Below are 25,864 nucleotides of genomic sequence, written 5' to 3'. Positions count from 1 at the left end.
GCATAGCACAAAAGTGGAATCAATTATTATGGAACTCAAGCCAGTAGGGAGGCATAAGGATGGAGAAACTTCTTCCAAAGATCTGCAACCTATGGTTCTCAAGCCCTACAACATATCCAATAAGGACTCTACAAAGAATCCTCTAAAAGAGGTGGATTTTCCTCTTCCAAAAGCAGATGAGGACAAGCTTTTAGGAAGAAGTATTGTATATCTCAAAGAGACCATGGATGAGGCTGTAAGGAGAAACATGGCTATTATCTTCAGAGAGGGAAAGAGCATATGTGTGATGCAAGGACATCCCAAATTCTCAATAGCCAAGAGGGAAGAAACCAAAAGGTTGAAGGAAGAAGCCAAACAGCTAAAGGCTGACAAAAGAGCACAAGCAAAGCTTGAAAAACAGCTAAAGTCAAGTCAGGCTGAAGAACAGAAAGAAATTGAAGACAAAGGTGAAAATGAAGCTATGGGGGACATGGTTGGCACTGAGATGGAGGAAAGAAGTAAGGAAGAATGGCAGAAAGGGAAAAGAAAGAAGGTCAATGCAAAGAGAAAGAAGGTAGATAAGACTGAAGAAACCCAATCAATATCCAAACCACTACCCTCTATTCCTGAACCCATTGTACCTGACCCCTTCATGAACATTCATGGTGAAACAATCATTCCCAAGGAGGAACCAATTGATTGGGACACCATCAAATTGCCCACCTTCCTAACCTCTTCTCCACCATCAAAGAAACAGAAAAGAAGAATCAAATCAACACCCTCTAAAGCCTCAATCAAATTCACACAGAAGCCTAAGCCTAAACTTCAAACCTCTAAAGATGATTATGTTCACATCTGTGACATAAAAGAATTTTCAGACATTGTACTCTATCTGGATGAGCTGGAGGATGTAAGGGGAATAGCTGCCTACAGACAGCTACCAGAAAGACTAGTGTTCAAATACAAAGGAGCTGGGGAAAGAACATGGCCTCTTCACAGAATTCTGAATGAAGGCTACTCTACCTTGATTAGAGTCTACTCAGCCATACATAAGGATTCTGGCTTTACCAGAACTGCCAGGACTGAGATTCTCAACAAGATTGCCAACATAAGGAAAACTTGGAGGGAGCCCAATGCCTTGCCTAGAAATTTACTCATTCAAGAGAGAGGTATTACAATTCACAAATCACCTCATTGGTTGATGGAGTTCAGAGACAACAAAGGAGTCAGAAGATTTTTCAGAATTGAAGATCAGCTAAAGATTGCCAGTAATGAAACTCTCAAGGATATGCAATCTAAGTTAGATATCAATGAAGAAGATGAAGTTGAATTCTACAGACAAATTCAACTTCAAATAGAGGAGAATGACAGGAGGCTAGGAAAGAAAACCAGAGATCAAAGAAAAAGAAAGTAATTTGCTCAGGTTAAAGGAGCACCCTTGGAAACAATGTATTTCTTCAATTTCATCTCAGCATACACACTTTTGCAGCACTTTTGAATTTCTGCTTTGTTACAGTTTATATATTTGTTAAGTGTTTTGTTATCATCAAGCTAAACCCAAATTTATGCCTACAGTTCTAGTAGACATAAATAGGGGGAGATTGTTATGAATATGTGTATTAGTTTGATGATAAGTTCAGCAAAACACTTAAGTAGAAATCTAGTGTTTGTAGCCTCAACGGATAAGACCATCTTGGCTATCCATTGAAGGAGTAGCCTTACTTAGCAATAAGTTTGGTATTGTAGCACATCTCACTCTCTGATTTCAAGCTGTAATTCTTAGATGTTGTTAGGAGATAATCAGTCATGTTGACTACTAATGGATGTACAAATAGGAGGGCTAATTGTAAATATTTCATGCCTTATAATTTTGTATAAGTGAAGAAGTGTCAACGGATATTGAAGACCTTCAACGGATAAGAAACTAAGCTTCAACGGATGTCTCTAACGCTTCAACGGATAATATCCATCAATGGATAAGTGCATCAACGGATAAAGCTTCAACTGCTAGAGCATCAACGGATAAAGCCATCAACGGATGAAAGCTTCAACGGATGCACTGCTAGAGCATCAACGGATAAAGCCATCAATGGATGAAAGCTTCAACGGATGCTCAGTCTCATAGCAGTTGATAGTGACAGTTAACAAATCTGACAGAGGCACATGGATTGACAGAGATGTGGTAGCCTATTTCAGGAATAGCAGAAAAAGCAGTCGTTTTTAGTCTGGTTCAGAATGGAAAGTCAACAGATAATTCCATATTACACTGGATAAAGATGAAACAGAAACAAGTGGAGAACTATTATCTTATTGTACTTTATCTTTGTCTTCACTTGTAAACTTGGTGTTATATAAACCAAGAAGTAGCTAGTAATTAGATAAGAATTTTCCCTGAGCTGTTTAGAAATATCAAGAGAGAAAATCATCTAGTTTGTACTAGGAAGCAGCTGTGATTTAGTTTTGAATCACAGATTTTCTGAAATAACACATCTCTGGTGGAACAACAAATCCACCAGAAAAGTTTTTAAGTTCTTTGTATTCATTACATTTGTGTTTGAATATATATCTGTCTGCATCAGCTCCAAGCAATTCACACACATTTGATCACCCAAACACTTGGTCTTACAAACTGCTCAAAACTTGAAAAAATTTTGAGATTTACATTCAACCCCCCTTCTGTAAATCTCATTGTTAGTCCACTGGGAATAACATATTATTTTTCCCACCAATCGACGGTACAAAGTGACATCTTGCAAGAAGGGGCTATCAGAATCATACAAACTGTCATGATGCTGATCCATAGGCACCAACGCAGTCTTACCATTCAAATGACCAAATTCTTTAAGAAGATCAGCTATATACTTCTGCTGAGAAATGGTAATTCCAGAAGCAGTACGAAGAATTTGGATGCCCAGAAAATAATCAAGCTGACCCAACACTTTGATTTTAAAATGATTGGCCAAGAAATCAGTAACTTGATCCATCACACTGAGATCATTGCCTGTGAGAGTCATATCGTCAACATAGATCAATAAGTAAAGCACCACAGGCCCTTTTTTATACACAAACAGACTGGGGTCCCCATTTGTTTGAACAAATCCAAAAGACAGAAGAGCAGTAGACAGAGCCAGGAACCACTGTCGTGGAGCCTGCTTAAGACCGTACAGCGATTTGAGAAGGCGACAAACCAACTTTTTGTTCAGAAATTGACTAAGTAGATGACTTGGAATGGAGTATCCAGGAGGACAGGTCATATAGACTTCCTCATCAAGAATGCCATGAAGAAAAGCATTCGTCACATCTAATTGAATCATAGGCCAGTTACGCATGGCTTCAAGAGATACCAATAGACGAAACGATGTCATCTTAGCAACCGACGCAAATGTCTCGAAATAGTCCATATTATGAGTCTGAGTATACCCTTTAGCCACAAGACGGGCATTAAAACGATCAACAGTACCATTGGCATGATACTTGAACTTATACAGCCAACGACACCCAACAGTCTTTTTATTAGGAGGAAGTGGAATAATATCCCACATCTTGTTGGCTTCGAGAGCAGCCAGTTCCAAGTTCATTGCAGTACACCATTCTGGAAAATGCACAGCTTCCTTAAATGTTTGAGGTTCATGAAGAACCTCAGCCTCAAGTACAGGTTTGGAACTAGTAGCACAAGAACTTACTAGATGAGAAGGAAGCCCAGTATAATCAAGAAGACGAGTAGGAATAGTACGAGTCCTATGAGGACGAGTAAGTACATTGTCTGAATTAACACCACTAGATGAACCAGTGTTAGAGTTTGGCAAAGAAATTGTAGAATCATTGGACACAACAGGTTCAGAATTTGTGACTAAAGTAGTAGGAGAAACTACCTCTATACTGGAATGTGAAGATAGTGGATCAGTGTCAACAAAGATTGATGAGTTAGGAAATAACACTTGAGGAGGGGTGGTAGATAATTCCTTAAATGGAAAGACATTCTCAACAAACCTAACGTCCCGAGACACAAAAACTTGTCTAGTATCAAGGTTCAAAATCTTATACCCATTTTTACAGTAAGGATATCCCAAAAATACACCCTTAATTGCCCGTGCAGCAAATTTATCACTGGGTTGAGGTACCGCTGTAGCATAACAAAGCGAGCCAAAGACTCGTAAATGATCATACTCAGGCTGAGTGTCAAACAGTACTTCATAAGGACATTTACCTTGAAGTGTAAGAGTAGGTGTTCTGTTGATCAAATATACCGCTGCCAAGACACAATCACCCCAAAAAACGAATGGTAGTGCAGCATGAAGACGCAAAGAGCGTGCACAATTCAACAGATGACGATGCTTGCGTTCAACAAGACCATTTTGTTGTGGTGAGTACACACAACTGGACTGGTGCAGGTTTCCCTTGTCCACAAAAAAATGATGTAAAGTTTTATTCATAAACTCTGTTCCATTGTCTGTACGAACAGCTTTAACAGTTGTTTTAAAATGATTCTCAATGTATTGCACAAACTCCTTTAATATTGAAGCAACAGTTGCCTTATCAGATAACAAATAAATCCATGTGGCTCTTGATTTATCTTCAACTATTGTTAAAAACATATTACAATTGCCATGTGTTGAAAACCTATACGGCCTCTATAAATCAACATGCACAAGATCAAAGAGTTGTTTACTAACATGAGAAGTAGTAGGAAAGGGCAACCTAGACTGTTTGGCTAGATGGCAACTCTCACAGTCATGTAAGACATCATCAGTAAGAGAAACAGGTAGCAACTTCAATATATTCAGAGGAATATGACCCATTCTGGCATGCCATTTATCCACAGAATTCACGTGACCAGCAAAAGAGACAACATCAGTGGTAGAAACAGTATTATGTACAGCAGGAAACAGTGAAGTCTGCTCAGCAACACTATCAAACAAGTATAGACCATTTTCTTCTTTACCAATCTCTAGGGCCTTCATCCAAGAAGGATCCTGGATATAACACTTATCAGATAAGAAGCTCATTTGATAATTGGTATCTTTGAGAAGTTTGGAGATAGAGAGAAGGTTGTAGGAAAATGTAGGAACACACAGGACATTGGTGAGATTAATATAAGCATTCAACACAAGATTCCCAGTATGACTAATGCTAGCTGTATTGCCATTTGGTAATAGTAGAGTAGCAGAACAATCTTGAACATCAGTTAACAAGTGTTTAAATGGTGTAACGTGATCAGTTGCGCCTATGTCAATAATCCATTTGTGTACATTCTGTGTTTTATCAGTACCAATTATGTGATTTGCAGCAGCTAAAGACATACCTGAGACCTGTATTGTATTGATAGAATGAAAAGGAGACCATTGTCATGTTGAATCAGTATCAAGTGAATGATTTGTAGGCTTCACAGTCATTGACTTCTGCAAGAAATGTATGAGTTGCTGACATTGAGTATCAGACAAACTCATTCCTTCTGTCACAGAAGAGTGAAGTCCTACACTTACAGTGCCACCATCAAGCACATCAGACGTGGAAGAAACCTGTTGAACATTAGCCACCACAGCACTTTTGGATTGTAGTAGCTTAGGCTTTGGTTTAGGCTTGCCAAACAGCTTATGCCAAGATGGATATCCATGGATGCAATAACATTTATCTTTGAGATGACCAGTCATATGACAATAGTCACATACCACAGCAGCAATATCACTTGACCTTCGTCCATAATTGTTCTTGATCTGATTCTTATTCCCCTGAAATGAGGACTTCACTGCCATAGCTACATTCTCAGTATTCATCAAACTACAATTGGATGTTCTCTGACTCTCCTCTTGTAACAACATAGCATAGCTCTGACTTAGTGATGGCAGTGGTTTCATCATCAATATCTGACCTCTAATGGCAGTGAATGAATCACTAAGCCCCATTAAAAACTGAATTAGCTGTACATTCTGATCAACTGTATCAAGCTTCAGATTAACAGTACATGAGCATAATCCACAAGTACATCTAGGCTTAGTGGACAGACAATCAAGTTCATCATTAATTGTCCGAAACTTGGTAAAATAAGACAATATAGACAAAGAGCCTTCAGTAAGATGAGCTAATTCTTTCTTCAGATGAAAAAGTTTGGGTACATTGCTCTGAGCATATCGCACTTCAAGATCAAGCCAGATCTCACGAGCAGATTGAATATAGACTATACTGTTTCGTATTTCCGTTGAGACTGAATTTAAGATCCATGAAGTTATCATATTATTACATCTCATCCAATGAATCATTAATGGAGAATCTATAGCAGGCTTAAGATATGATCCATCAATAAATCCTGATTTTAGTTTTGAGGATAATGCAATTTCCATGGATCTACGCCATTGATTATAGTTACCTTCATTCAGCACAACAGTTGTAACAAGCATACCAAGATTATCAGATGGATGCAAATAATATGGATGATTAGCATCTAAGGTGTTTGATAAAACACCTGAACCAAGCGTTGATGTTGAAGACGATGCAATCGTTGCCATGAACAAACAGTTTTGAAGATAAGAAGATTTCAATCAGCTAAAATTATACTCTGCTATAAGAGAGAACACTAAAGACTTACAGATCTGTAGAGCTCAAGAAAATAACAATGATGATCAATCGTTAACAGTTCTCGTAACTTTGAGATCAATCCGTACACTGTAGAATCGCTGGCTCTGATACCATGTTACAAACTGAGCTCATTTCATCAAGTATGCAACTGCTTGATCATGATTAATTCAATAAGCAGGACAAAGATAAACATACACAGAGAGTGAGAGAGAGAGTGAAGGAGAGAGAGAAAAATAAAACAAATAGTTTTTCTAACAATTAAAATTTGAAGAATACACTCTGATAATAATTTGTAAAAAGTTTGTTACAAAAGTCAAAGTCACAGTTGTCTAGCCAGCTGGCTGTGCTGAGTTGGCAGTCAACCCTTCTTTAACACCTCGCCATTTTAACATTGAGGAATCCTTCATGGGAAAACGCAGATAGTAAATGATGCATTGTGCTTTTGACTTGGTCTTAACATGCTCTGCAATGTCACTTCAGTTCTCACTGTATGCAATACTTAATTAACACTAAACACGCACATTACCATGAATTAAGTCACATGCCACATGGTATGCCTCTGCAAATTTTACCAGTCATGGATAAACAATTGCCCTGTTTACTTATTAATCAATGCAAACTAAACCTCTATGTACCAATATCAGTCTTCTTCTTCCAACATGTTTAATGACCATAGTTATGCAATCATTTGTTTAGATTTGCAATCATTTGTTTAGATTAAAAACTAAATCCTCGTAGATTTTATGCATACACCACTAGTACCACAAAACAGGACATTGCATATTTGTATTAACATTGTCTGGATAATTAATACTACAAGACCAGTAATTAAGAAAGATAAGTTGCATCAGAAACAATGACCAATAAGCTTAGTTTAATGACATCATCCAAAACATACACAAAAATGCCCACAACAAAACAGTAGTCTGTATTGTACTAAACTGAAGTAGGGGAATTTTGAGCCATGGCATAATGATCTCTGGCTAGAGACTAGAAATTATATATAAAAAAAAACAAGAAAACAAATCAAGTTATTGATACAAGTAGTTGTAAATATACAACGGACAATTATCCGAACTTAGCAGGAGATGTACTCATTTCACCAAAGTCTGGAAGCAAGGTGATTATGGGGTGGATCAGCGCATTGACATAAGAGTGCGTATCTTTCTGTCCCACTCGACCTTGTTATTTCTCTCCATTTTCTCAACACTTTCAATCGAGTTGAGGAGCTCCATAGGTGTTACAAACTGCTCCGCTTCTCCTGGTGTATTCTTCCCTCGCCTCCTCCAACAACTCGTAAACAGAACCTCGATCACCGATAAAAGTCTGAATCAGAGTCAAATAAACATGGAAACCCTTGGGAATCTTCTTCCTCTTCACCTTCTTACCATCTTTGGTGAAGAAGGAGATGCGAAGGGCATTGGATGGCTTGCAATTCCCAGGGCATGGACCGACAACTTCATGAGGACGGGTTTTTCCCTCCTCGGCGTTTGACAATCTTATAAGCCATAGCTTACACTATTTGACAGAACTACTTTAATCAGGAGGGGTAAGAGAGCTTCTGAGATTGAGAGCGTGGGGATATATTTAATATAACCACTTCCTGTCCGAAAGAGGTTCGGAAAAGGGAAACGCGGGCACCAAGCTTAATATTAGTTTGGAGTTCTTGAAAGCCTGTCAAACGTGTTGCCCAACAGAGTGGTATCTTTTTTAAATTTCTGTTACATGAATATTTTTGTTTTTAACTTTTTGATTAAATTTTAATAAAAATAGTTTTCAATTTTTTTTATTGTTTTAGTTTTGATTATATTTTAATATAAACTCTGTGCTAGTTTTTATCTCTATTGGACGACCATCGTACCTTATAATAAAAGATATTCACACCGAAAAAGTGAGCAAATTGAACTTTTTTTTTGTCAAATTTATAGCAGATTTCATTAATAACAAAAAAAAACTCAATCGGGACAAATTCCAATTGATCATGCAACCAGGTTAAAAAACAAATAGTATAACTAAATAATTAGCCTCTTTGTTTCCGGATTGCTTAACTGACTGAATAAAAATATTGTAAAAATTAAAAATGAAAATAATGGTTTCTCGAGCGATCTAGTTGCATCTCCACCGAACACAGTAGTTTCACAATTGACCTTCACATTAATTCCATGGATAGTACAATGTTCAGAGGACTCAGTTGCAAAATCTGAGAGGGCCCTCATGTTATGAACAAAAATATTTTGTGAGATGTGAGCTCATGCGATTTTCACTACCGTTCCAAAAGCACCCCTCCCGGACACCAGCTATAAATCTGTCGAAAGTGTTGTTGATGCGAGATATTCAGATCTCACAATATACCGTAAAATCTATTTTCAACACATCGCATAAAGCGAGACACATCGCACAAAGCGAGATAATCAAACACATAAATAACAACTTGATTAAACGAAATGAAAAAGAACCGAATTTTTGAACAAAATCCGATATTTATTAAAAAAAAGTTAAAAACAAATGATAAAAATATTGTTTGGATGAAGAGAGAGGATGGAGATAGAGATAAAGATGGGTAGAAAGGGTGAAGAAGAGTCAGTTACTAGTTACATGTATATATTAGTTGTATTGAGCAAATTGAACTTAAATATACAAACATGACTATTCCTCAATCTTAGTTAAGAATAGCTTCCACAAAATTATATATAAAATTTTCACAAAGTGGACATGCTGTAGGTATTGATTGGAATCGATCATACATTCACATGAACTCAATTAAAACAAACATCAGGTCATGCAAGTTTTTTGTATTTCAAATTTTATGCATATAGCACTACTCCTTTCTTTTCTATCAATTTTCTATAGACCATACAAAGTTTGTAATTACAATGTTCAACTACCGGAAACTAATAAACAACTACAAATAGGTGCATTTTGGAGATAATGTCCAACTGCTTCGGAAAACTGTTTAAATCCGAGGACTGTAACAAGACCTGTTTATATCAAGCTATATAATTTCTGCTAGCTGAAGACTCTCGGCATGTTTATATCAAGCAGGTCTACAGGTGTTTCCCAAAATGTTACTAAACTATCTCTAATGTTAATCAACTCCGGATCTATACCCAGGCATGGGTCTCGACATTGCGCTATTTGACATCACGGGTAGAACATGAGGATGAACTAGTTGATTATTGGCAGAACAAGAAGCTGATAGACTTGCAGATCGAGCCACACCAGCTGGCCCAAACTGGGTTGAGAGCAAACCAGCACGTTCAGCAGCAATTATCTGCTTCACTCTGTCCACTTGCTCACATTCTTTATTTAAAATAGTCTCCAGTTGTGTAAATTGCTTCAGCTTCAGTTCTAACCTCTTTAACTGCAAAAAAATTTAAAATATACAAGTAACTTAGATATTGTAACGAACCAGATGCAGAAATGTAATTTGTAAAAAGATGCTCCAATCAGGGATAGGCATAAACATGGAGGCAAAAAAACGTAAACACTCAGAATGTGGGAGAGGAATATTCCTCTATATTAAGGACATCATAAATTTTCAACTTCAAAGGATTACAGTAGGTGATGTTGGCATGAGCTAAAATGGAGATAATTATAGATCTAAAAAAGAAAATCATAGTAGAAGAAAGTTTAAATATGGCTCCAGTATCAGTTCACAAACTCTGTACTAGATAAAATTCTTTTTAATCTCCTAAAAGTGAATTCAGCCTAGACCAACAAAAAGCGTCCAGAAAACCTCAAACTGTAAAGTAAAATGATAGAGGGAGAGAGAGAGAGGGAGAGGGAGAGAGAGAGAGAGAGAGAGAGAGAGAGAGAGAGAGACCAAAATTAATTGCAGATTTGCAGGACTAATTATATGTAGTAATGAGACCTAAGTAGCCCCGTGTCAGAAATGAATGACTATACGAATAAACAATCCCTTAAAAGTAATAAAAAGGACCGAAAGTATAACAAGCATATGAAGAAATTGTAAGACATGAATCTGCGCTCTAAAAGCATACAATTATTCATTCAGCAAGACACCATGTAACACATTCCTAGACAAGCGCAATGGAAAATCCATCCACAATTCCATATAATGTAAATAAATAAATATATATTTATACACACACACATACACGCCCGTATATACATATATATAGCAGGTCCTAGCGAAAAAGAGTAAGTCAGTAATGTGTTATGACCTAGGAAGCAAGGTCATGACCAATTATCAAAACAATAACGACACAATCAAACAAGTAAACTAATATTTAACAAAAACTAACTTGCAATAAATGTACCTGATAATTTATGATATTAGCAGAAAGCCTTTGAATTTCGCGCTCCTCATGATCAGCAAATAGTTTTGACTTGGTTGCTGCAGCGGACAGACCAGCTTTGGAAGCAGCTCTAAGTTTTGCATCAGATAATGGAGTATTGTCTGCAACACGATGAGTTTCTTAATTTGCTATGAAATACTGTAGTTGGTGGAAAAAAAGACTAGAAAACTTCTTTATGGTTGGCTACCTTTTTGTTGACTTGATTCAGTAATATTGTAATCAGAAGTAGCTACTTGATCATCCTTAGTAAGCTCTATTAAGGTGGTATGAGCATAGGCTGCAGCAACTCTTGGTCCCAGAGCAGAGGCCAGGAAGGCAACCTACGTATTAAAACAGCAAGGAATAGATAATTGACACACACAAATCTAGGAAGTTACTACTGAAACTCGGTCAACAAAATTCTTGAACTATCCACGTGTCATCTCATCTAGGAATAACTTGGATACAACAAAACTTAAACATAGTTTTTGGACTGAATATTAGAAATTGTTTACCAAATAAATACAATACCACCAAGCCTCTACACATTTACTATAAGAAAAGCTCTTTTATTTATTCTATTCCAGCTCTAAAACGAACAATGGTGTGATGCATGTAGACCTGGCAATTCGTTCGTGTCGTATACTTTCGTGTCGTGTATTTTCGTGTTTCGTGTACTAGAAGGCTAAACACAAAACCGACATGTTTAGCGTTCGTGTACATTCGTGATTCGTGTTCGTGTACTTTCGTTTCGTGTCGTGTATGTCGTGTTAATTGAATATTAATATATATTAAATATAATATTAATATAAATTAAAATATAAGATTTTTTAGGTAAAAAATTTATAAAATATATATTTAGATCTCATATCTATACAATATAATGAAATTAAATAATATTTTAAAAATAAATATGCATACATTTATTATAATTCTACATATATTCATAAAAAATATTAAAATTTAATTATAATATTTATTTATGTCGTATACTTCGTGTCGTGTCGTGTACTTGAAGGTTAAACACAAAACTGACACTAAATTTTGACCGTGTACTTTCGTGTTCGTGTACTTTCCTGTCGTGTACTAAAAATGCAAACACAAACACTAAATTTTCGTGTCGTTTCGTGTCGTGTAAGTCGTGTCGTATCCAAAATTGTCAGGTCTAGATGCATGTTGTATTTATGCTCCAAACTTCATGCTTGCTTGAGCCCTTGATAGCTTAAAAGTATGTTGATACAGAACATAGATAACCGGAGTATAACAAGTCTATAGAAAGTGGAAAATTAGCAGACAACCCTCATATGCACAAAATCGGAATATTGTGATTTGAATTACGATCCTAATCATAGATTTTTCATTTCCGAAAAGAGGGTAGTCCCGATTGTGCAGTAGTAGCAGTAAGTTTCGTTCTCAATACCACTCTTATTCAAACGACAGATACAGTAACTATAGAACCATAAAAATAGGAAATAACGAACTATTATTACCATGCACATCAGCACGACCAGGTTTACAGTTTACTAGCACATATATCATTCATCCGCCTTTAAACATAAGCCTTTTACATCTTGTTCACATGGCCATTTATCCAGAATAAACTAAGAAACTACAAGTTGTGTTCATGACTAATCAAGAAAATTAACACGATGCTGGAAGGATGACAGGAAAGGAGTCGGGCAAATACAGATTAGAAATAAATTTACGTACTACAGTATAAAGATTTGGATACATGTAGGATTACCCTTGGGCCTGCCACCTGCGTCTCTCATATGTTTCATAGTTGGGCTTGGCTGGTGTATCACAGCCCTTTATACTACAATAATCGATAATTATCTTAAGTATAAATTTAATAGCTCTTAAGTCTTAACTCTAAGACCTGCCCATAGTAATTCTATCGGTACTGCCCAGCCTCAGCACTAAAGAAAGAATAAGAAGTTTCTACTCCCAGTAACAGATAGTACACAAAAAATATTATATGCTCAAGCATTATTAGTAATTATACTGAACTACTAAAAGACAGATGATAGTCAGTTGCATTTATAATAAAAGTCTGAAAATTGAAATATACAAGAAAAGAAAGACGAAATTAACAGGAAGGATGAAAAACAGAAGTTTTGCTATCATTTTCCTAAGAACTGAAAGACAAAATCAAAAACATCCATCACATTAACTGCTTATAACTGCACGTATAATTTGAGGATATGCACATTGATTTTAGTCAAATATAATAATAAGAAACCTACCTGGGCTACTATGGGATTTGCATAGTTTGCAAAAGGAACTCTGCTCTCAGAATTAGTGTCTTGTAGAGTCAAGCCTGTGTAAATTTTAGGAAGCAAATTTGGTAACACGTAGATAATGAGATGGAAAGTAAAGGGGCAATTATATTAGTAAAAGAACCTGCATGATGGCCATTTAGGTTTAATCTGTCGGACTCTTCATTGTTCGACAATTTCACAGAAATGGGAATATGTGGTACCTCCACATTTTGCATTGAGGAATCATCCATGGGAAATCGCAGAAAGTGAATAATGCATTGTGCTTTTGACTTGGTCTTAACATGCTCTGCAATATCGTTCCAATTGTCACCGTGAACTTCCATTGCCTCCAGAAGCAGTAGAGTTTCCTGGTCAGACCACTTTTCTCTAGTTAGATCTCCATCTTTACTAGAATCAAACCTTGAGAAATCCAGGCTTGAGTGACCAGCAATAAATCTCCCCTCATGAAAGCACTCCATGCATAATTGTACTTCATCCTGTTAAAGAAAATGCTGGTCAGCCATCAAAAATTAAGTAATCCAAAAATTCTGATATACGTTTGATTCAAAAGAGATGGAGTCAGAAGAACACTTGTAGACCGTCAATTCAATTAAATCGTGGACTAAGCCGACAACTAAACAGCTAGGCATCCAATATATTGTATGTTGGTCAACAGGAGTAAACACGTAGAATAATACACTTCCATAATATACACCTGCAATGACTAGGAAACAAATGATATACATCTACAGTCCTACTAAACCCATCTAAAGATACATAAGAGCATCTCCTTACACTCTCTATACTGACACTTGACTAAAATTTAAGTGTCCTAAAATGTTGCTCCGAATGAATCTTAATGGCTCCTCAAATCACTAAGAGCCTATCTTTATTTCTCATTCTTCATTTATGAGGAGGCTCCTTCCACTCTTAACTTGTATTTTACTATAAATCAATACATGCACTCTCTGTCTCTCTCCGCCTTCTTTTGTACATTTGTGGATTCAACGTACTTTTAAGGATAAAAAATATATATGAGTGTATAAGAGTATTGTTCTAGATGGTCAGATATACTAAAATTGGACATTAAAAAATTTTAATAATTGATATTATTACATTTTTATTTGATATTTATATAAATAAGTAGAATAACAAATACAATATATTTTCTATATACTTCTAATAGTCAGAACAAAACCGGATAAATAATAGAGAAAAGGGCCAATATATCATAATTTCAAGTGTAATGGCCTGAAAAGTCACAACCCGCAGATATGGCCTTTTTCATCACAAAAAAAAACGCATTAAAAAAATGTGTTTATGAAAGACACTAACTTTCCTCGAAGACTGGAACTCACATAGGTGGGTCCCCGATCACAAACGCAACTTAAACTTGCATTGCTTCTGTTATCTTTTTTCAAAAACATACAAAAACGTGGGTCCCATATGCATTCTCAAAGAAACGCATTGTATACATGCGTTAAAAATAAAGAGTTGTCAGCTGTGCAATGCATTCTCTGTTTGCGTTTCTTAAAAAACGCAACTTAATTTTGTGTTTTCTTGTGAAATAAAGGGCCATCTTCGTGACTTGTGATATTTTGAACCATTTTACTGTAAATTGTGATAAAAAGGGCTAATACCCTAAATAATAATAATATGTTATAAAACTAAATCAAGGATTATTAAATATTAGTATAATGATATTTATTATAAATAGTATGATTAAAAAAATAGATATAGCTCTTATGTATTTAATATATTATAATCAGAATGATGATAAATTAATAATTATTAAAAGAACAAATATAAATATATTACACTTTTTACTTTTTTATGCTAGAATGTTCAACACTTTTACAACTTAATATATGAGAAACTATTTATTTGTGAAATATAGACTGTACAGTCTACAAAGTATATAGTAATAAGAGATGATTATGACATACACCAAGTATCAGACTCAGACAGAGGCTGTGTAGTCAAACAAGTTAGAGTTTGCCTTGTAAAATCAAGAGAAGACACGTCTCTCTCTCTCTCTCTCTCTCTCTCTCTCTCTCTCTCTCTCTCTCTCTCTCTCTCCCCCTCCCTCTCCCTCTCCCTCTCCCTCTCCCTCTCCCTCTCCCTCTCCCTCTCTCTATCTAGCCAAATTAAACGGGTCGGGTAAACTTTTCCACAATACCATGTAAAACCTATTGCTGGATTCAATTTCATTATTATTACTGTTATTTGTTGAGTTCATCCATATTCACAAAATCACTTTCTTATATGACCAAGTAGCTGTAGACTGACGTTGTTACTACTTGTTAAAGAGATTACTACTTGTTGTCCCGACTGTTAAATATTAGCACCAGGGTAACTTTTTACTTTTAACATAGTTACTTGAATAATTCCAACCAATAGAAGAGGACAACATGTCTAAGAGATGTACTTTTATTTGTATTGCATCATCTGTTTAAAAAATGATTCAAATGAACTTCATAACACTTAAGGAGATTTTAATTACACTCGAAGTAAAATATATACGGTATTTAACACTGATGCAGATTTAAACCAAAATATCCTACAATACCCATAACCAGCAATCTGACTCTCCTTTAATCTATTTGTACCATATTCCTTAATTTTACTAAGTTCCTAGCAGACCGCACAAACTAGCTTAGTGGTAAGTTACTTAGTTCGGATTGTAAATCTGAGTTTAAGTTCAAAACCAAATTAGAGTTTGATCCAAATATAAATGTGCACATATTATATCCTATGTATGTCACGAGGCACCCTTCCCAAAAGTGAGAGAAATGGGATTAGTTTCCCTATATCCCATATAAGATACAAAAGGGAGCTATATGCAAACAAAACAGCCGTAATTATACATGTACCAAACAGCTTTAGTAAGTGTGCATCTAAAGTACATTAAAAAGTCTGCATAACTAAAGAGGGAAGTAATTAAATGCCTATCTGAACACAGTAGCAACAAAAAGATTAAGAAAAATATTGAAATGCAAAGGAATTGTAGATCACCTCTTTCTGTGATTGATAATAATTGACTGGAAGAGGTCGAGAACAGCAACTGCACCTGTTCTCGAATAATCGCTCCTGAATTTTGCTATCCAGGTCAAAATTACTATGAACAAGAGCCCTTAGTTCCGGATAAGCATCTGCTGCACTAAGCTGACATTTAGGCCTATCAAACTGGATTAAGCTATCGATGGATTTCAAAAGATTCATCGCCAGACGAAGTTCCCCATTTGAATCTTCGTTGAGGCACATCCCATCGTCTTGCATTTGACAATCCAGAGCAGGAGCACAGTAATTAATGATACCCGAGTGATCAAGAAAGCGGAAAATTTGATTCATGTCATCACGGTCAACACCAATTACCAGGCCATCACAATCAGACCTTGCCAAATTCTTTTCTGGATTATCCATGTACTTGGCAACAATACAATTTCGGCATTCCATGTACTTTTTAGGTGTATGGTGTACCGAATTCCCAGAGAAATATTGTGGAACTGCCTGTCTCTCTAATCTATGCACCTTATTAGGTGAAAACCAGTCTGTTTCAAAGAGGAAAACCATCAAAAACTCTTCTATACTATATCTATTATCTAGAGAATGACTAACGAAATACATGAACAACCTCAATGTACATTTCTCAAAAATTTCTGTGAGTCCAGAAAGCAGTATGAATATAGAATGAACCAGCATGATCTGATTTTTTTACAGAATTATTATCTGAACAATATTTATACATCTATGCCAATTGAGTTCCATTTTGTTGGACACTAAATACTAATAATATGATAACATGTAGTTTCACACTCTCGTGGACGCTAAGATTGATACTGTCCACAAAACTGTCACAACACGTTCGGTTTAGTAATTCAAACAAATTACAAATTATAATTAATTGATTTGTAAAACAAATTCAACAATCTACATTATTACTTTTGCTAACTATCTACATTTAGTACTAAACAAATGTATTGAAATGTTGTAAAATAAAAAGTATCTAGCATTTACCAGCATGCATTGGCACCACAAGACTCCGATCATTTCCAAACCGCTTAACCACACCTTGCCCCTTCATTATCTTGGGAGGCTTTATAACATATGAAACACAATCCCCCTCCCCGTTCTCCAAATCAACCAAACTCTCTTTAGTCATAACTGATAACGCCTGAAGCTGACCATACGAGACATTCTCCAAACTCACACCACAGTTGGAAACATTTCCCCTTTCCGCATTCACAATGGCAATCACGGACAAATGTGGCCGTTGCACATTGCGCTTAAACACTGGAGGAAACTCCGATACAGGAATCCGAGTGTTGGATAACAGCTCGGGTTTAATTGGATGAGGTGAAGAGCTAATGGAGTGGTTATTAGAGTTAAAATTGGTTGGGTTTTCAATGAAATCGGGGGAAAGGTGTTCTGGTTGTTGGGGAACGTCGTCGTGTGGGGGAGTGGTCAGTGACTCTCGCTTGCGTTTGTTCCCGCTGTTGAGCGTGTCTGTGGGGGGAATTGAATGGTAAGTTTAAGTTAAATTTGTGCAACAAATATTTAGGTTGTACATATATATAAGATGTGTATGTAAAGAGAGAGAGGGGAAGGAGGGAGAGAGAGAGAGAGAGAGAGAGAGAGAGAGAGAGACCTGAGCTGGAAGCTGGCATCGGAAATGTTCGGAAATGTGGGAAGATAGGTCAGATCAAGCAGAAACAGTGTGTGTGTGTGTGTGTGTGTGTGTGTGAGTGTGTGCGCCTGTGTGGGGGGTGTTTTGAGCAGGTTGTAATTTACTTGTTGAAAGAGGTGCCTCAAAAGTCAGAAACCTTGGTAAATTAAAATGTCCAAACTGTGTGACTCAGGCATCCACGTCAACACTGTCGATGAATCGGGTTTTGATCGAACCGGCATGACCTAAATTCGTATCCATATCCATTTATTTTTTTGATTCGGATTGGGATCGGATCGCGTTCGGATTTTGTATAAGTCGATCCATATTCGGATCTGTGCGGATCACGGATTTCGGATCGAATATCCACTTCATTTATATATATTTATTTTTTTAACTTCAATTATTATAAAATCTTTTTAAAATTGACAATTTCAAAAAATATTAAAATACTAGTAAGATATAATTAAGTACAAAGATAAATTACGAACTAAAATTCGCTTTTTGAAACAAACATACTATTGGGCTGTACAGTATTTTAACTCTAAGAATGAAAAAAATTGATATTACAAAATTAAAATTGTTATATAAATTGAGAATTGGGTTATGCGGCTCTAAAACGTAAAAGAATTAGGGTTATAGAAATGGATTAGACTATATAGATCGAACTAAACGAAATATAGATAATGGGACTTGACTCGAGAATAATGGGACTTGACTCGAGGATAAAGGGACTTGACTTATAAATAAAAGTAGTATATGAATTGAGACTTTTATGCGGTTTTAAAAGGTAAAAGAACCAGGGTTATAGAAATGGACTAGCCTGAACCGAACGAAATATAGATAATGGGACTTCACTCGAGGATAATACGTTTAAAATTAGAATTATTAAAAAAATATTTTTATTACATTATAAATAAATATAAACCGGATCGGATTATTAACGGATCGGATCGACCTAAATTCATATTCGCTCCATTTAAAATCGGATTTTTCTTATGGGATCGGATTTTTAATAGGTTGATCCATATCCACTAAAATGGCCTCGGATCGGATCGGGTCGGATCGAATTTCGCTCGATTGACGGGTCTGTCCACGTCAATCAAATAAACTAGATGTTTCAATTTTTACATATACAATGCAAGCTTGCAGCATTGTTCCGATTAAAATACATTATTTTATTACAATTCATTAACTTTCAAATAAATATTATTTTATTAAGAAAATCTATTTATTCAATATATAAAAAATTAAAAAGACTTACTCATAATTTATTACACAAATAGATATTTCAAAAATTTTAAAATCATAAATTAAATAGAATAAAAAAACTAAAATTTCTCTGCAGAAATTGAGGTGTGGGATGATATACTTAGATTTTATATTACATGTCTTGTCTAATTCAGGGAGAAATTGAGGTATGAAATTATAAATACCTAGTTTTATATTACAATTATGTCACTTTTTTTTAACATGCATGTCATTCTTATTAATTATAATTTCATATTTTTAATCTAAGTAACTGTATATGTCACCTCATTTAGAACTCTTACCTTTTTTAAAAAACAATGATTTATTATATATGTTTTATCATACACAACTAAATAATGTCATCATAATAATTCAAAATTAAAATGCATGTCTTTAATCACATTTACAAATTACAACACACGTACTTATAAATGTTCAAACCGCATGACCCCGGGAGAGAGAAAGAAGTGGGGAACAAATACAGTAAAACCTCGATAAATTAATAACTTTGGAATTATGAAAAAATATTAATTGATCAAAATATTATTATATGGATAAATTAATAATTTATTAATTTATTGATATATTAATAATTTATCGAGATATATTATTTAAAATTTTATAACATATATAATTTTCAGAATAATAATTTATTTTGATCTACTAAATACTTAAAATAACATTAAAAATATTTATGAATTTAGTAAATTGTTGGATGATGTATCTTGGGAAATAAGAAAGAAGATGAAGTTGATGAAAATAATAGTACACAATCCAGTCTCTCAAAATAAATGTAGTACGCTAGAGTTCCATCCATTAAAGATTCAAAGTTTTGAGTAAAAAAAAAAAGATTCAAAGTCGAAGCATACGACATCAATTTTAAAAAGAAACAAAGCTTAATATATAAAAGTGCACCCTATAAATATATAATTTTGATATAATATTCAATTATTAATTTATATATTATATGGGACTTATATCCATTAATAAAAAATATTTCTTATAAATTTAACGAATTATTAATTTAATATAAAGGGTCGGTTCGGGGTCACAAAAAATTATTAATTATTAATTTAAAGAGGTTATTAATTTATTAATTAATCATATAGGGTTGTCATTTGATATAAGAAGATTGCTAAAATTATGTAACAGCATTATACACTCAATAAATTTCTTATCATTTAAGATAGTGCATGTTTTGAAATTTGTAATTCCAATAAAATTTAAACGTGACAATTCATATAACAAAAAGTCTATTCCCGAGGTGGAGAAAGAATTAGTAAAAAATGAATATTTTTAAAATTTAGAAAATAATTATTTTTTTAAAAGGAAAGATATGTGTGAGCATGTCAAATTGTAGTGCATTTTTTAGTAGTGTAGATGACCAATTTTACTTTAAATCAAAAAATATAAATGCAAATTTTTTTATCTTAAAATATTATGTCTGAAAAAATTATTTCAAAATATTTTCTCAAAAATAAAAGCATAAGGCTACAATACAATTTAATATATACTTGATGAACCAAAAATATTTCATTCAAAAAAATTTTCATTTGACCCCAGAAGATTGCTAATAAAATTATATAGCAGCATTATACACTCAATCATCTAAGGTACATGTTTTGAACATTCTAATTTCAATAAAATTTAAACGGTGATAATTAATGTAAAAATTTAACAAAAATGCTCTTAGTTTAGCCGAAGAAGATAATTAAGGAGGAGAAAGAATTAGTGTAAAAAAAATTAAAAATTTAGTAAACAAATGTAAAGACATGTGTATAATTTAATGGGTACGGCAAATTATAGTGCATTTTTTTAATTGAGTGTAAATGACCAATTTTCCTTCCAAATCAAAAAATATATATTCAAATTTCCTTCCTCGAAAAAATTCTATCTTAAAAATTATTTCAAACTATTTTATCACAGAAATAAAAGTATTGGGCTACATTACAATATATATACTTGGTGAACCAAAAATATTTCCTTAAAAATTGTTTTTCGTTTACTTGCAAAAAAATTGTTTTCTCTCAAAAAGTATTTTCCTATCCTCTCAAAAAATTGGCTATCTCAACAACTTTTACTTGCAAATATTTATCTATATAAAAAATTTCTATTTTCGGGAACAATTTTTTCACTCTAAAAATTATTTACAATCTCCCAATCTTTACTTAACAAAAAATCCACTTTATTCCAAATTTTACTCTCACAAAATTATTTACTCTAAAAAAAATTATTATCTCCCAAATTTTTATTTAACCTAAAATTTTCTATCTCCCATCTCTTTGTTCCAAATTATTATTCACTTTATAAAAAATTAACTATTTCCCAACAAAATATATACTCTCACACAAAATTTGCTTGTTTTATAAGAAAGATTATTATCTCCCAAATTCTTACTTAACCAAAAATTTGCCATCTCTCGGTAAAATTTTGTTCTATTACAAATACTAACTTATTCAACAAAAAAAAATTACAAAACATTTATACCTTTATCATTTGAACATAAATTTCTATTTTTAAATTAAAAACATTAACAATATCAATAAATACTATCACACAAAATTTTGTTCTACTACAAATACTAACTTATTCAACAAAAAAATTACAAAACATTTATACCTTTATCATTTGAACATAAATTTCTATCTTTAAAGTAAAACATTAACAATACCAATAAATACTATCACACATAAAATGTTAGCAACCTCACCTCAAATATTAGCTCTCACTTAAATAACTATCTCTATAAACAAAATACTTACAAATTTAACCATCTGTATCTCATTTATTTTTTTTTTGTGTTGTTGGTAACAAAATTTAGTAAAGGTAAAACATTTTCTACAGATTGGAACTTTAATTTTATGTACTCTTAGTCTCCTAGTCTCCTGCTCCTTCAAGAGAGATATTCTTTTACTAAATTTATATACTTTTTCCTTTTTCTCTCTTCTTCTTTAATATAATGATAATGACAAGTATTCACGTGTCAAAAGACCAATTAGTAACGATGATGTACGATTACCATTAACATATTTTTCTTATTTTCTTTTTTTTATCGGGCTAAAAGAACGAGAAGATGAAATATTTCTTCTTCTTTTATTTCTGCTCTCAGTCCCACTTGCTTTCTATCCCATTTTTACCATTCACTTACATACACACTATTTACTCTGATTTTTTGTTTGAAATTGCACCATTTGTATCAGACACTTCGACATTACACATATTCTAGATCATTTAACTGAAATATTAACAGTTTAATCAATTTATAGTTTAATCAATTTATAGATCAAAAATTAGTCATACTTAATATTCAAAATAAACATTTAAGAAGAAAAAGGAATCAACCCGACCGACCAGGTATTTAAAATCTATTTTATAAAAACGGGAACCGACCGACGTCATCCGTTGTTACGTTTTTGGAACCCGAAAATCTTCTGAGAACTCCTTCCTAACCTAATTGTAATATTCCGAGCATATTCCATGTTTCGACTTTTTCGATCCGGTGTACGGTTTGTCCTGCGCGGGTCCCGGCGCAACATTTTCGATACAATATTCGTCTCGGTCAATCAATAAAACCCGTATTTTCGATAAACGGGAGCTTTTTATTAAACTATCTCAATTATCACCTCGTAGTACGTGTAACCAGGCGCTGAGACCAAGAGCGCAGTACAAATTGTACTGATTTGGATAATTATCCCGAAAACCGATACCGTTTGCATCAGTTTTTACAAATAAACGTACCGTTTTATATCCGGAATGATCCAACAGGATACTAATTTTCCGTAATTATAAATAGCCTTTACCGTATTTTATTTCGTATCAAAAATCATTTGTAGTCAGTAATTATATAAATTTCCAGAGAAAATTCATATATTCATAAACCTTTCTGAGAATCAAACCAACAATCGGAGGTGTTACCAGAGTCCGTTTGAAAAGCTCGAGTACTCAAAACGAAGGTCTTGAGGTGTTCTATCAGATTCCGTGTTCCAAATCACTGCAGAAATCAAGGTTTATTTTCTGAAAAATTATTTATTTTCGAATTAATTTTATTAAAAATATGAATTTTTGTTCGGATGATTGTTTATATGATTTGATGCTTGAATGTTGTAGAGCTTGTTTTCCTGATGATTTTCATATGTCATACGTCTGATTTGGAGTTCAATAACATGCTCAAAAGTGGGTTTAATTCTCGAATTTTAAAATTAGGGTTTATAACCCGTATGAATGTTTTCAATTGAAATTTGGGGCTTTTTGATTTAGGGGTTATTAGCTGTTGATTTATAGTGGATTATGTTTCTTATAAAATTTGCAATTGATTGGTATATAGCTCGTTAACAGAGGATTAGTGAATCGAAGGGAGTTGTGTTTTGAAGATTTTCGATGTTCGCCGGAAACCGGCAATGTTCTTGGTCATTTTCCGGCCAGAACAGGGATGATTGATGTGTTTTGATTGCATGAATAAGTTCCTGGTGATGTGTAGATCGTATCTGGAGGTGTTGGTGGGGTGAGGATGCCGGGATCGTCTTCTCCGGCGAGACAGAACTTTTCCGGCGACCCCCCCTGTAAAATTACAGTTTAGTATCTTATCTTTTGGGGAAGAAACGGTTAGGTCCCTGAGGTTTCCAGAACTTGCAAATTTTGGATTCCTGTTTTAAAAATATTCAAAAATCATATTTCCTATTTATTTTTATTATAAAAATTCGATTTTAATTTCTGAAAATTCCAAAAATTATTATTTTAATTTCAAAAATTATATTTAATTCAAAAATAAATCTGAATTAATTAGTTAATTAATTTCAGTTAATTTTTAATTGATTAATTAGTCAATTAATTCAAAAATTAATTGATTAATTGATTTAATTAATTATTAATTGATTTTAATTAATTATTTAATTAGATTTAATTATTTAAAAATGATTTAAAAATTCTGAAAAATAGTTTCGAGCTTTAAAATATTATGTTAAATTATTTTCAAGGCTCGATAATTATTATGAAATTGTTTTGAAGCCAGAATTGGCCAACCGAACCCTGTTTACTACTTCGAAATTAATTCAACGATCTGTTTTAATTCCGAAAAATGTTTTAAAAATCATTTTAAATATCTGAAAGTCTATTTATGACCCGAGACTTCTTTATAAATGATATATCATTGATTATGTGACGTGTTATGTGTTATATGTGACTTGTTGGTTAACTGTCGGTCTATATATTCGTTGTTTACTTGTTTATTGCGTAACTTTCAATCCGTTAATCAGATTTGGGTGAAACGAAGGGTAGATAGAAGTATGTGTCGAATAGAATCGTATGAGTTAAATATTGATAGATGCTTATGATATGTGAGCAGAAGAGGCAAGGCGTAGGAAAGGGAAACAAATAGTCAAGAAGTAAGACAGTGGTGATTGAGAGCAAGTGCAGTGTAGTAAGCTAGTACCAGGCAAGTGTTCAGAACTTTCTCGAGATATTATAGTGATTGATAAGCCTGTTCTATATTGCAAGTGCTTTGAAGCACTGAACCCTAAACCCTGATTCCAGTTATTGATCTTGAGCTGTAAACATGATTCTTTCTAAACCATTGATTGTTGTATCCCCAAATACGAACCTCAAATATACGATACTACTCCACAAATACATACAAACTAATTATCAAACACTGAGCTAGATTGCTTACACACTCAAACCATTGTATCTTATGCTTTGAAAGACCAAATCCTTGAAACACTGATTCTTTTGTTATCCAATTCTTTCACTACCTAGCAGCCAAGCTTTGGAAATGCCATATTGATCTTTATGTAGATTGAAACCATTTTCATTATTGAACGTCCAATGTTGTTAATGATCCTGTTTATTGTTTATTACTGCTTATTCTGTTATTATGGTAGAATTGGATTGTTTTTATAAAATTGTGGACCAGATTCGTGGTCAGACCATATAATGGTCAAGTTAGGCCAATGTGTGCCTTGGATCCAGTAGTTAGAGCAGTGATGTGTGCTTTGCTCGGGGTTAGTGCGTGACTGATCAGCAGCCTAACCTTGGTTTTTAAAATAAAAATATAATATCTAATTCTAAATCATAATCCATTGTTCACTTGTTATCATAACCATATTTACCTGATGATCATTATTCTCAGTTTTGTCATTATGACTTGCTGAGCTAGTTAGCTCATTTGTGCGATGTTGTTTATGTTCTTTTCCAGTTAAGAAGGAACCGGTTGGTACCGAGGATCCCCAGTCCAGCGCAAGAGCTAGGGGTTCAGGTTGATCGAGTTGAGCTAGTAGGCTTCTTTTGGGAGTAATTTGAGTTTGTAAAAGTTTGTAATAATGTTTAATACTCAGTGTTGAGTTGGAATAGTTGGGATTTGAACGGTTTGTAATATAAGTGTTTGTTGGGCTTGTGTGCATACTTTAACCTGTTACGGTCCGTGTTATTTGGTAAGTAGGGTCACTGCATATCATTATTATTATCTTTATCATTGTTATAAGCAGGTTGTTAATAAGGTGTGTGTGTGGACCCCAAACTTCTGACCCGGGTTTGGAGGGCGCCACAGGTTTGGTATCAGAGCTACAGGTTATAAGTCACTGACACAAGCCTAGATTGACGGGAATGGGTAGAGGGTTAGGATTAGAAGTAAGGAATAGAAAGATAGAACGTCGAGAGGTTGAGTGCTATGGTATAACAGGTATTAGTGTAATTCGCGTCGTGGTTCGAGATTCTTATATTGCGATATGATTTCAGATAGCAGCGATGGCCGACTCTTTTATCCCCGTATCAGCTGATCACTCAGAGCCTTCAGTTGGAGTACCGTCTTCGGATCCACGTCTTGTTGTTCCACCGGTGTTGGC

At 34.1% G+C, this 25,864-nt stretch overlaps 2 protein-coding genes across 2 annotated transcripts; both read right to left on the bottom strand.

Annotated features, from left to right (window-relative positions):
* Window positions 1-5,324: 5,324 nt before the first annotated feature.
* LOC141714199 (uncharacterized) lies at window positions 5,325-6,482 on the bottom strand. Its single transcript, XM_074517731.1, has one exon. The coding sequence runs from the start codon at window positions 6,480-6,482 to the stop codon at window positions 5,325-5,327; it is 1,158 nt and encodes a 385-aa protein (XP_074373832.1).
* Window positions 6,483-9,308: 2,826 nt separating this feature from the next.
* Window positions 9,309-17,899, bottom strand: LOC141712257 (SWI/SNF complex subunit SWI3C-like). Its single transcript, XM_074515125.1, has 8 exons — window positions 17,760-17,899; window positions 17,129-17,617; window positions 16,127-16,662; window positions 13,254-13,608; window positions 13,097-13,170; window positions 11,059-11,191; window positions 10,833-10,972; window positions 9,309-9,913 (listed from the first exon to the last, which is right to left on the bottom strand). Exons 1-8 carry the CDS (start codon window positions 17,776-17,778, stop codon window positions 9,638-9,640), a joined length of 2,022 nt encoding a protein of 673 aa, XP_074371226.1. The 5' UTR covers window positions 17,779-17,899; the 3' UTR covers window positions 9,309-9,637.
* Window positions 17,900-25,864: the final 7,965 nt, after the last annotated feature.

The sequence above is a fragment of the Apium graveolens genome, chromosome 3 (assembly GCF_009905375.1).
Source record: "Apium graveolens cultivar Ventura chromosome 3, ASM990537v1, whole genome shotgun sequence".
NCBI lineage: Eukaryota > Viridiplantae > Streptophyta > Magnoliopsida > Apiales > Apiaceae > Apium > Apium graveolens.
The sequence above is the reverse complement of the archived record's forward strand: the minus strand, read 5'-3'. Positions and strand labels throughout refer to the sequence as shown.

Bases quoted from the DNA above. Each gene is read 5' to 3' on its own strand.
- LOC141714199 (XM_074517731.1), bottom strand. From the start codon at position 6,482: ATGGCAACGATTGCATCGTCTTCAACATCAACGCTTGGTTCAGGTGTT.
- LOC141712257 (XM_074515125.1), bottom strand. The intron at 16,663-17,128 runs GTAAATGCTAGA...TCTTTGAAACAG, and splicing joins TGTGGTGCCAATGCATGCTG to ACTGGTTTTCACCTAATAAG. The intron at 13,609-16,126 runs GTGATCTACAAT...TTTCTTTAACAG, and splicing joins ATTATCAATCACAGAAAGAG to GATGAAGTACAATTATGCAT.